Source organism: Poecilia reticulata, unplaced genomic scaffold (assembly GCF_000633615.1).
Source record: "Poecilia reticulata strain Guanapo unplaced genomic scaffold, Guppy_female_1.0+MT scaffold_703, whole genome shotgun sequence".
Taxonomy (NCBI): Eukaryota; Metazoa; Chordata; class Actinopteri; order Cyprinodontiformes; family Poeciliidae; genus Poecilia; species Poecilia reticulata.
In genome coordinates, this window is record NW_007615450.1 from 1 (window position 1) to 12,982 (window position 12,982).

At 38.1% G+C, this 12,982-nt stretch overlaps 1 protein-coding gene across 1 annotated transcript; it reads right to left on the reverse strand.

Annotated features, from left to right (window-relative positions):
* Positions 1-918: 918 nt before the first annotated feature.
* On the reverse strand, positions 919-12,762 carry LOC103461169 (fibril-forming collagen alpha chain-like; the record flags this gene model as incomplete). Its single annotated transcript, XM_008403500.2, has 37 exons — positions 919-1,195; positions 1,349-1,456; positions 1,532-1,585; positions 1,753-1,860; positions 1,994-2,047; positions 2,805-2,858; positions 2,992-3,045; positions 3,751-3,858; positions 4,050-4,094; positions 4,222-4,266; positions 4,344-4,397; positions 4,579-4,632; positions 4,739-4,792; positions 5,630-5,683; positions 6,092-6,145; positions 6,358-6,402; positions 6,934-6,987; positions 7,070-7,114; positions 7,765-7,818; positions 7,915-7,968; positions 8,042-8,149; positions 8,237-8,290; positions 8,453-8,497; positions 8,587-8,640; positions 8,729-8,773; positions 9,281-9,334; positions 9,415-9,459; positions 9,543-9,596; positions 9,702-9,746; positions 9,917-9,970; positions 10,078-10,122; positions 10,200-10,253; positions 10,453-10,498; positions 11,039-11,146; positions 11,358-11,411; positions 11,687-11,740; positions 12,724-12,762. Coding segments are annotated over 37 exons (2,194 nt in total), but the record flags the coding sequence as incomplete, so codon positions are not given.
* Between the last annotated feature and the right edge of the window lie 220 nt (positions 12,763-12,982).

Here is a 12,982-nt window from a genome sequence, read left to right on the forward strand (position 1 = left end):
ATATATATACACACACACGTGTTTAATCAAGAAGACAAGGCACAACTGGGAGAGATTATGGAGGAAGGAATGCAGTGTTCTACAAGTGAATTTAGAACACTAAAATACTAGTCAAAAATTAAATGCACAAGGAATAAGAACAAACAGAGAAACTACATACAAGGACATAAACTAAGGAGGCCAGCTCTGTGCTTAAGAAAAAACATAACAAAGAAATAATCTAAATATACACACAGATGCAACACAAACACCATGGAATTATGAAACAAACTTCACAGCTGGGATGGTGTTCCTAGGCCTGCATGTATTCCTGTTTTTCTTCAAAATTGAAAAATGACTATTGCAGAGATACACTTCAGTTCGAGCTTTATCAGACTATATGACTTATTTTTTAAAAACTAGAACTTTTCTCTCTGAGTACGTTTGTATCCTTTAATCTGGTTTTTATGTCGCTTATAGGAGAAATGGATTCTTCCTCCTTGAGGAATCTGTCATCTTCATTAAAGTCACGATGGCTGAAGGTCCCCAGTGATGTTTATGCTTGAGTGTAATTGTCTGAACCATTGACGAATCTGACATGTGAAGCTCCTCCATTCTCTTCCTGATGTTTTGCTGAATTGTTTGGATTTTCTCATAATAACACACAAGGAAGCAGTGGGTTTGATGCTTGTCTGACTTTAAAGATATACCTCTAATAAACTCAAAAGTTGCCAATTAACCAATCTGGAGCCTGCAAATTCATGACAACATCTCGTTGGTTTCCCAAATAGTTTAAAGACATAGTATGTATATAAGCAACACAATATTTGAATAAAAAGGTTACCCCTTTTATTATTCTGATATGTACTGACCAGAAATCATTTTGGTGACCAAAACAGAAAAGTTTAGTCTGAACTGACTCCAGGGTCTTATTTCTTTTAAACAGTGTATGTAAATATCTGGCTTCAGCTGTTTGTGTTTTTACTTGAGGCACGTAATGCCTCAAGTAATATTTTTCTGTAAATGTTTTATTACAAATGTCATTATGTCCTAGTAAAACTAAACTATGAGAGTAACTATGCATCATATATTTTAATGGGAGTACAAGCCATTATCTTATTTTGGCAATAAATCAATCATCATAAATAAAGTCAATGTTACATACAGACAACGACAGTCCAATTTTCCCAGTGGTACCGGTCCTACCAGGAGAGCCCTGGAATAGAAAGACTGATATTATTTTCTGCTGTGTCACAACCAAGTATGCATTCATGCTTCACATTGTGACAGATCATGCTAAATGTAACAGTAGGGTTTGCAATTATCTCTCTCTTTCTGTGTTTCTGACAATATAAATCATCACACTGACAGCCTGTCCCTGGGTCCCCTTCTGCCCTTTAGCCCCTGCTGCTCCAGTTGGGCCTCCAGGTCCAAACTGTCCAGGGATTCCTGATGAACTTCGGGTGCCTGTCTCTCCCTGTGAATGCATCATGTCAGATCGTGATACACATGCAGCATTATTTATGAGGTTGTCACACATAAACTGTCCAACCTTTGGACCTGGAAGACCTTGTTGTCCTCTGTCTCCTGGAGGACCCCTGTGTCCCTGCAAAAGACAACACATGATGGCAAAACAGAAGGAACTATGCAATTTAAACCTCGTGCAATTATCCAGAGCACTGCTCATAATAAATATGTTTGACATTGTGGCCTGAAAACTTTTGTATCCTGTGTCAGGGATGTAGGGAAAAACAGGAGTATCTGTATCTAAACCTGCTTGCCCAGAGGCCCCTTTGGTCCTTGTGTTCCTCGGTTTCCTTTTTCGCCCTCATCACCCTTTAGTCCATTTGGCCCTGTCGGTCCAGTTGTTCCCCTGCCACCCTAAACATTCATAAATTCATTAATTGAAAGAACTTTAATTGTGATGGATTTTCAAATCTCAAAATATTATATCAGCCGTAAAAAAAAAAAAAAAAGTATAAGTGAATTAAAATTTGCATTCAGGTTTACTCACAGAGAGGCCTTTTTGGCCAGCTGGTCCTCTGGGTCCCATAAGTCCAATTTTACCCTAATCACAAAAGTAGTAAGTTGATTTTATACAACAAGCATCAATGTTATTACCTCCCTAAGTAAATACATGCTGTTGTATAATCTAGCTGTGGTTCAGTGTGCTATTTTATGGTCTGATGTAATCAGGAGACTCCACTGTACTGTGATTCTCCCTGGATATGAAAACACAGTGATTCTTACTGTATGGTGCTGCTTTATTATGGAAACAGACAAAATAAACCAAACTGTGTAGGTTTAGGAGAGCAACTTTTTTGTAGTCATTTTCTGATTTATGAAGATTGTCAGACTTTATATCTCCTATCATACACACTTCAAAATGGCATATGCTTTTTTTCTTTCCTGATTTGAATAAGTGGCTAATTAACATAGAATTGTCTGACACATTATATTTAAATTTGACTCCATCAACTTAAACAATGTATGAAATGTATAAAATATGAAAAGGATTCAGTTGTGTTAATTTGTAGGAATTTGTTGGGTGAGCATGTGGAGGTGATTGTTTTGATAAAAAAAAAAAAAAAACTTATTCAGTTGCCTGCTGAACTAATTGACTAAGATTAAATGCGGAATTTTCCAATTTTTGTTTTTTCATTGAGGGATTATAATACTTGAATAAAATCTGGATTCACTTTAAGATTTTAACAATTGATTCCAATGGATCGGAGCACATCAAAGATGCTCAGATTTTTTGTAGTGGTTAAATTACCAATATAATAAAAAGAAATCATGTGATCAGCAGAGTTTTATTAATATACCTCCTCACCATCGAGACCAGAAACTCCCTCCTGACCCACAGCTCCTCTGAGTCCCTAAAGATACAATGATTACAGACATTACGTTACTCTACTAGTCTTGTGTACAGGCAATAAACACAAAAGCAGAAACAGAAGTGGTGATAGAGGAGAATTTCTTTTAGAGGAGAATTTCTTTTATATTCTTGACCTTGTCACCTTTAAGACCAGACAATCCTACGAGTCCTGGAGGCCCATCTTTATCCTGTGTGGGGAGAATAAAATTAATATGGCTTTGCAAAGATCTTGCTTATCCTAACTCTGTGACTAACTAAGATTTAGTAAAGCAATGACAATTTAAAAAAATAAAATAAAGTTCTGCTTTTATTCAATCTCTCTCAGACTACAGCCTCGAGGCTCTGAGCTGATCTGATGACTAACCAAAAGAAATCGTAGACTTTCAGCAGACTGACATGAAAGACGCATCCTGTTTTCTGCTCACATAAGATGCTGTCAGCAGATATGCTAGGAGACATTCTGTCAGTCAGAGGTCTAAAAACATTTAAAAAATAATTAATGTTTTGTTATATGATATTCGACTTTTCTCCACGGCTAGCATTTCTGCTCCGAACTGAACAAGTTTAGGTCTCAGGTCTGTGACTGAGGCGTTCAATCATATGGTGTGATTCTGCAAAGCACAGAGTGATTAAATGATGAAGTTGACCTCTGCATACACTGGTTGTGTTTCCACATCATAGAATCACCCTCTTGCATATTTGAATAGAGCTCAAAGCACTGTATCCAAACAGACTGCTTTGCGTTTTGGTATTTAGTTCTAGTAATATTTTGGTCAACATCGTGACCTCTTAGATCAGACAGACAGGCAGACAGGCAGACTGGCAGAAAGAGAAAGAAACTAATGAAACCAAATAGATGAAGTCCAGCAGTAGATAATTAAGGTTAAACTCACAGGATAACCAGGTACTCCATCTGGCCCAACTGGACCTTGCAATCCTTTGTCACCTGAAGGACCCCGTGGCCCTGCCTCACCCCAGCGCCCAATGTTACCCTGGATACCCTGTGAGGAAAAAACCCCCCAACAAAATCATGAAAACAAAAATTTAACAGAGAGATTGTGATTTCATTATGGTAAATGTGATGATTTTGAAAAAAACAACTGCTTGCACAACCCAAGTATGTAGGTCAATGATTGGTCAGTAGTATTTATTTCATGTCTACTATCTAATTAATGAAACTCAAACATCTTACAGGAGGTCCTGTGTATCCTTTTGGTCCAGGAGTGCCAATTTGTCCCTGAGGTATAAAATGCTAATTAATTAAAAAAATAATAAATAAATTCAAAATGTCAAATAGACTTTCAATATTTTTCCTTTGAAAATACTTCAATGTTAAATTGCAGCAGATCAGCTAAATTACTCACTGGGGGCCCTTGCTTTCCTCTTGGTCCTTCCTCACCTCTTTTGCCCTTTAAAAATCATAATTTTATCTTCTGTGGCAGTAATATGTAATTGAATACCTAAAATATGAGTTCTTAATCCTTACCTTTGATCCCTCATTTCCTGCTTGACCCCTGTGGCCTGGTTTACCTTTAACCCCCTGAAGAAACAAACATATATATTTTTTAGTATTTCAACATGATCATTGGCACACACAAAATGTCAAAAATAATCTCATTTAGTTATTCAGTTAACTAATGATAGCTTAGATACTTAAAAAAACAATGGTCTCTGCTTTTCATCATCTATAGACTCCCTATGGTGACGGTGATCAGACGTACTCTGTCTCCAGGTCTTCCCGCTGTCCCCTTCGATCCTGTGCTGCCGGGTTCGCCCTGGTTATGAAAACAAACACATTTAAACATGATCTGTATATTTTGATTTATAATTTCTCATGAAGAAAATAACTTCAGGTTATTATGTTTCCAGTCAAATACTTACACTGTTTCCTACAGGCCCTTGAATGCCAGGAGAGCCTAATTTTCCAGGAGATCCCTGTGGAAAATACCAGGTCATCATACAATGATTTCAGTAACAGCTGAGCAGAAGTTTGTCACTTTGAAGCCTTTCTTGTTTTAATCTAAAATATGATATAAAAAAAAGATGTTTAATAATTTTAGGACTCAGTAGTTGGTGGATAATCAAAAGTCTGATGGACAAAATTTAGGAAAAGTACAAAATTATTCTAAAATGAACATGTCTTCATATTTGAAACATAAAGAAAAATACAAAAATGTAATACAAAAAAGTGTATCATTTAATTAATTTTCTATAACATTAAATCGATTTTGGGTTCTAGAAAGCCTGGAGTCTATGCCAGCAGTCACTGACTATATAGTCAGGCACGAACTGACTATAACTATGTAATTATGTGTCTACAGTCATTAATTTGTCTTGTCCCATGAACAAAACTGAAACTAAAACAAGAGCTGGCCACCATTCCATCGTAGGACCAAATGATGCTAAAACAGCTGTCAGTTTCCAGTTCACTACACGTACACGTTTTAGCACATTAAGAAAACCTACAATTACACTGGAGCAAAATGCAGACTCCACAGAGAAAGGTTAAAATTTTAACTCAATACCTTTTAGCTGGGATGCAAAACTATTAACATCAATCAGCAGTGCAGTGTAAACATCCATAGTACGGTCAATTCATGTTTTGAAGTGTCAACATTTGCTGGTGTTCTGTCATCATTTTGACTATTTGAAGCTAAAAATGTTCCAGCTGAGGAGGTCTGGTCTGCTGAGAGCCAGCCCATACAGAGTCCTTTAACCTTTCAACACATTAACAAGGTAAAGTAACATTCACGTTGTTGGGATTGAGCTCACTTTTGGTCCTTGAGGTCCAGCTTCCCCAATTGTTCCGTTTTCACCAGCTGGTCCCTAAAACATAAAAAAGCCATTTAGCAGATTATTACAGAACCAAGTTTTCAATTTAAAACATAAATTGATTTAAAGGTATGTCATTTAGGGGCTGCATAGTGGCGCAGTTGGTAGAGCTGTTGCCTTGCAGCAAGAAGGTTCTGGGCTCGATTCCCAGCCCGGGGTCTTTCTGCATGGAACTTGCATGCGTGGTCCAAAAACATGACTGACTGAATGGTTTATCCAAATTGTCCCTAAGTGTGRGTGTGTATGCATGGTTGTTTGTCCTGTTTGTCTCTGTGTTGKCCTGTGACAGACTGGCGACCTGTCTAGGGTGCACCCTGCCTCTCGCCCCAGACATTAGCTGAAGATAGCTCCCAACCCCATTAAGGACAAAAGTGTTATAAAATGGATGGATGAATAACTTACCTTTGCTCCAATTTCACCATCCTGCCCTCTACTGCCTGAATGACCTTGAGAACCCTAAAATGGGATAGGACAGCAACAAGAAGCAGTCTAATTAAATAGCCTATTTCTCATCTGTATTTAGTGGATGAAACTTTACTTTTGATAAAGATTGGATCTTGAGGTTACAGTTGTTGCTTCAAAAACTTTGTCACTCACTATAGCTGATGAGTCTGGGGGAAAAAAAGGAAAAAATCAATAAATTTGAAGATAGTTTTAACTTAAATCACCTTCGTCCCTTTAGGTCCTGAAACTCCTGGAACGCCACCCTGTCCCTGCACGAACATGACAACATGACTTTTACATTTGCTCGAAATAACAAGACATCTGCTGTATTAAAAAACAAACAAAAAAATTTCATACCGAAAAGATTCTCAGTGTGAAAATCTTCATGCTTATGGAAAGCATAAAATTGATTATGCTTTCCATAATAAACGTTGTCTCATTTATTATGAAAAGCATAAAGTCTTCCTTAGGATTTTAGAAAAACAACAAAAGTAACTGGATGTTGACAACTGTGAGGTTTCTGAAATATGGTTATCTTGGATCTTTGTGCTCTGCTGAATTACTCATCATTCAGCCACAATTTCTACTTTGTTAGAACATTTCTTTTATTTATGCAGCTAAAGTGGTTAATTTTCCGCTTCTTTTCACGCTTTTGCATTACATATTTAATAGAGGTTTAATAAAAGCAGTTTATTCTTGGAAGTAATAGATATAAAAAAGCCAGGAGCGGATCTTTATCTTTAGGCCGAATATTGGTGTCAGGTGTGAGAACAGCCAAGGAAATATGGCCACACAGGAACCTTAATACCAGGTTCTCCTTCAGGTCCTCTCCCTCCTGATTTGCCCATCTCTCCCTGCAGGCAGAAAGCACAGCCACAGCATCAGATCAGCCATCAGCATTTAAATGAACCAAATCCTTCTCTTACTCCGACTCACAATGGATCCAGGCAGTCCAGAAAATCCAGCTCGACCGCCTCGGCCCTAAAACGCAGCAATAACCACAAGTCGCATGGATGTATTATTCACGCAGTAATCTCACTCCACATCAAAAGGCTCTGGGCTTGAATCAGATTAGAGTTTTCTGCGGTGGCTCGGTCGGGTCATAAGGCTGTCCCCAGTAATGTATGGAAAGAAAGAAATCCCATTTTCAGTCAGCTGAAAGCCACGTAGGGGACAGATACTGCAATCATTCTGAAAACACAGTGAGACACGGTGGTGGCAGTATCATGCTATCAGGAGACTTTTCTTTCGCAGTGACAGAGAAGCTGATGGGGAGATGGATGAAGCTAATAACAGGGTGTATCTGGGTGAAAAATCATGTTAGGGAAAGTCTGGAGTCTGAGGTGGAGATTCACTTCCTGTAGGTCAAAGACAATAAAGTCACAACTAAACCTCCAGTCGAATATTCAGCGTTAAATTGTTGATTCATGAGGGGTGAAGAATACTTACGACTGCCACACTTTTGAAAATTTAATTGAAATATTTTTTCTACATCACATAAAAAATACCAACAAAATACGTCAAACATTGTAGTTGTATCTTGAGAAAATGTGAATACTTTATTGTATTAATATTACTATTAAATATAAACACTTCCTGAACAAATAGCTTAGCATACTTCTTTGTTCTACCTTGTCTCCTCTCGAGCCAGGAGTTCCCTGATTGCCACTCTGTCCTTGATCTCCCTTTATTAGAGAAAATAGACAGAAAAAAATTTAAATATTTTTCATGTTCATTTTTCCACTTTAAATGTCCAAATCCAGAGATTTGATTAAGTTCACCTTGGATCCTTCTTTTCCCTGCCTCCCTTGCTCTCCCATAATGCCATCAGTTCCCTTAATCAGAGAAGGATTCATCTTTAGCATCAGAAGTGATTCTGTCTTCATTCATCTAATTTATTTCACTCACAGCGGGTCCAGGAAGTCCCATCAGTCCTCTTGATCCCTCCAGTCCCTGTAGCCCTGTTGGGCCCTTACGCCCTTTCACTCCCTGTTTTCCTGGAGGCCCTGGAGGCCCCTGAACACAAACAAAAGTTCAACAACAGAGTCACTGATCAGGTTGACTGTCTAAACGGACCTGACCAGCTGGAAGGATCAAACTTACAAGGTCTCCATTGAACCCTGCGCTTCCCTTCTCACCTTTCTGGGTTTTGGTACCCTGATTGAAACAAACACAAACATAAAAGTCCACATTTAGATTTTTAGTTTCAAAAATAAATTGTTGCAGTTTTGCAGGAAAGAATTAAACATGCATGGTGGACTCATTTTAGCTACAGTAAAAAAAAAAGAAAGAAAAAGAAATGGCTTTATGTAATCTTACAGGATCACCTGAGGGTCCTGGCTTTCCTGATTCTCCAATGTCCCCCTTTAAAAGGAAAATAAGACAATATTCTGGCAAGTTTGTGAATAATGTTAGCATATTTTCACTTCTAAACATTGTCAAAGCTGTCCTACATTCAGTCCAGGAGGTCCAGGTTCACCAATTTCACCCTCATCTCCTTGATCTCCCTGGTAAAAAAAAGAAAAAAGAAAAAAAAAAGTGCAAATCAATGACAGCATTTATTTTGCTTTCACTTGTTTGTTTAGACATACTTACAGGATCACCTTTAGTTCCTGTAGGTCCAATTAATCCAGGGTTTCCCTTCGAAAAAACAAGTAGAAGTTACCTTACTATCATCACAGCCTCATTTTCATTTGCAGGTATCACTGATAAACATGTAGAAAAGTCTTAAAATATGCACATTTATTGCAGCTGCATCGTCTCACTGAAAACCTTTGACACATGAAACGTTCAATGAGCGTAGAGTGACTTAGGACAATAGAAAAGTAGCTGCTTTTAACAAAATCAATAATCAATGGTCCTACCGAGGTATCACATTTATTTTGTAGGGTCAATTTGAGATTATGTCCTAATTTGCTAAAAAAAATGTACTAAGATCAAAATGATGTTGAACGTGTCTTAAGTTTTCAGTGTGAAATTATGATTAAATGCTTTTCACATGTTTTCATCAGAGGTGCCAGTACCTGTGGAGGCTCAATGACACCGTGATCAGTTTTTATCACTGAGTAACGATTATATCTTATGCTTAATCAATTACTTGTTTTACTGATAGATAAGTTTCCAGTCAAATGTTTTGACATGTTGTACCTGAGGGCCCTGCACACCAGGAAACCCCACTGCTCCATCTGGACCAAGCTCTCCCTGAATAAAAACACAGTCTTTGAGCAAATAACATTCCTCAAACATCAGCCTGAAGAGCATGCATGTTAACGTCCCGCCACCTGTGGTCCAGCTGCTCCCCTGGAGCCCATTTGTCCTTGATGACCCTGAAAGCATAAGCAGTTCTTTTGACGACTGTCTTTTTCATTCCCACATCAACGTCGCCTGCTTTAAAACTTGTCTAACTTACAGGAGGTCCCTTAACTCCAGTGAGTCCCACCAATCCTCTGGGGCCAATTTTCCCCTGATGAGATAGAATATTGATTTACTGAATCTTACTGAGTCGTTTGCACTACTCAGATGATGGCTGAATCCGTGATGTGGTGAATCGACGCTGTTACCGACTTACAGGCGGACCGGGAGGGCCGCTAAAGCCCGGAGCTCCGATTTCTCCCTAAAAAAAGCAATACTGATTGTGATCAAGGTGTAAGTTTACATGTGATTGGATTTTGATAAGTCACTGCATCCTGTGAAAGTTCCTGAAAGACACAAATCATTTACTTTGAGTGATCTGTGTCGGTACTGTGTCGATAAGACTGATCCAGTCAGCTGTGTGACACTAACCAGAGGTCCTGGTGGTCCTGGGAAACCACGAGGTCCCCTGACTCCAGGTATGCCCTGAACATTGAACACAACATATTGTGTTTACAGTACAGTCATGAATATTATTATGTAACGCAACAGCAAGGAAAGACGAAGTCTGTGTGTTTCAAGCTAAAACTTACACTATAGCCGGGAATCCCTTCAAACCCTTTGGCTCCCTTATTTCCCTGACGTAAAACACGAAATACAAATCAGACGACATGTAAATGTGGTGAGATTTAAAGGGTTGAATGTTCAATATGACCTTTGCTCCTTTTCTTCCTCTTTGCCCCTGAGCTCCAGCTTCTCCCTGATAACCCTGGAGGAAGAGAACGTTGTGTTAAAATGTAAAGAAAAGAGCAAAATATGAATGAATATTTAAGGAAGAGCTGATACTGTATTTTTAAGATGTGCAACAACCAAACATTTGTTTTTGTGTTATATTGGAAACACAATATTACAACTTTGACGCTTAGTGTCTGTGAAACGTGAAATTCACTGTAATCTTACCCACTCACCCAGCTCCCCTTTGCTTCCCTTCTCTCCACCGTAACCTTTAAGACCCTGTATGAAAAAAACCCAAAAAACAAAAACATGCAGAACAATGAAAGTCATAATTAAACAAACACAGGTTTTATAGGCAAATGATTTAAAGTTTTTTGAGTTTAGATGAAACAGACTTGTTGTGAAAGTGCACTTTTTTTTTCTTGGCTGATTTCTTTTGAATTTTTTTCTCCATAATGTCACAGAAGGCAGCAGTGTGTTTGAGGTGTTGCCTTAAAACTTATCCGTTTACCTCCAGTGTTGTAAACCGGTAGATTACAAACAAGCCATCACATCGTCATCTGGACATTCACAAATGCTAATGCAAATTATTTTGTCAAATCCGAACCAACTTAAAACAGGAAAAGTTTACTTTGATTTTATATCAAACAGTAAGTAAAAAATGTTAATGGGTGTTTTTATACAGTGCATGTGACGCAAATAACTGTAATTATGTATTATTTCACAGCAGCTTTTCCAGTGTGCCAAAGTATTTTTCTACTTATTATATGGAAAAGCGAAGACACAATCAGAAAACTTTATGTTTGAGAGAATCAGCACCTGTTCTCCAGGGAAGCCTGTAGGGCCTGATTCAGCATCTCGTCCTGGGGCGCCGTCTTCTCCAGGTTGACCATGTGGACCCGGCATACCTTGTGGTCCAGGTCTCCCCTGTAGGAACATAATGTTTCAAGAGAAAATAGTCCCTAAAGTGGATTTTTAATATAAAAAAACTGCCAAAACTAGACTTTTCTATCAACTTTACAAGGAAAAATTACAAGTCATGTCTATATAATTTTGGATCTGAATTATTTGGAGCCAGAGGAGCCAAAGTGTAGCTCTGGATCTGCAGACTCTTTGGAGTTGAACAGCAGGTGCTTACAGTTTTCCCTGGAGCTCCTTTTGGTCCTTGTTTTCCAGTAATACCAGGTGGCCCCTGAAAAAATAAGAAAACAATTTAAAAATTCCAGTTTATTTTTCATTTGATGTAATTTAAATGCACAAAATACCACTGAATTTTTCACTATGCGTATATCTGTATATTCATTAGTATATGTATGAATTTGATCATTTCTATTGTTTGAGCCATCATTATAGAGTATATTTGTGCTAATCCTGAGTCTTGAAATTTCCCCTCAGAGGCAAATAAAGATATTTGAGTGGAAGTGGATCATGTAAAAAGGACTTTTTAAAATTAAATTGTTTCCCTACAACTGGTCCCTCTTCTCCAGGAAGTCCAGGCCGGCCCGGAGGTCCTTTTCGTTTCTGCAACAGAAAAAAAAAGGATACAAAAATTATAAGCATAACATTTCTTTCCTTTTACTGAACATTTTAAATATGGTAAAAATCTGAATGTACTTATAGTACAACTTTGTGGATTAATATGTTACCTAACTGTCACTCCTCTAGAGGAAATAGTAAAAAAAACAAATATTGTTCTGTTAATTATCACATAATCTTTTGTAAACAATAAGGTCCTTTGAGTTTTGTAGTTAGATGTAGGAAGGATGACATTTTGCTGCAGAAATTTTAGGCAAGACAGTAAAACACTGCATCCTAATCTGCACACTATTCAGTGGGATTGCTCTTATTTGAGACAGCAGCAGTGAATAGTAAATCCAGATATTAAATGTGGCTAAAGGACACAGTGCAAATGACAAATGTTTTAGACTGAAATCTCACCAACCACCTAAACCAGCAGCTGAGTTGCTGCTGGACTGATTTACGATAGACTGAGAGACAAATTTAAATAAGTACAATAAAAACAAAGCATTTCATGATTTAAAAAAAAAAAAGAACGTTTACATTTGTACAGCACTGGAGTGCTTTTTAGAAGGTAATATTTGTAGAGAAACATCTTCATGAGAGGCTTTAACAAGGTGGACAGACTTAAAGTTAGCTCTTTAGCAGAAACAGTTGAATGATTTCGCAGTTTCTGAAATGAACTAAAGTCCAACAATACGGTACATTGCTTTCAATCTGTTACATTCAGTTTATTGTGCAGACACATTCATACTGTCCAGTCCAGTCCATATTAACTTAAAAAAAACGTGAGTTCTTCTGGATCAGTCAGTGATGCTATAAAATTGCAAATAAAACCAATTCCTTAATTCCTTATCAGGGTTTATCAGACAGTTCTCGTCAAATCACCTCTACCTTCCCATACTTTGATTTCATTTTTGAGCACTGGCCACTTCCCTAATAGTAGTGTAACGTAAATGCAAAGTAGTGACTAAACAGTCGCCTACCGGCCAAGAAGATACCAGATGTCTGTAGATTTTCTTTTTCTGCAAGAGAATGAGACAAAAAAAACTGTTGTGAAAAACAATTTTTTTATCCATCCATCCATTTTCTTGCACCCTTTTTCCCTCAGTGGGGTCGGGAGGGGTGCTGGTGCCCATCTCCAGCCAACGTTTCGGGCGAGAAGCGGGGTACACCCTGGACAGGTCGCCAGTCTGTCGCAGGGCAACACAGAGACACACAGGACACACAACCATGCACACACAC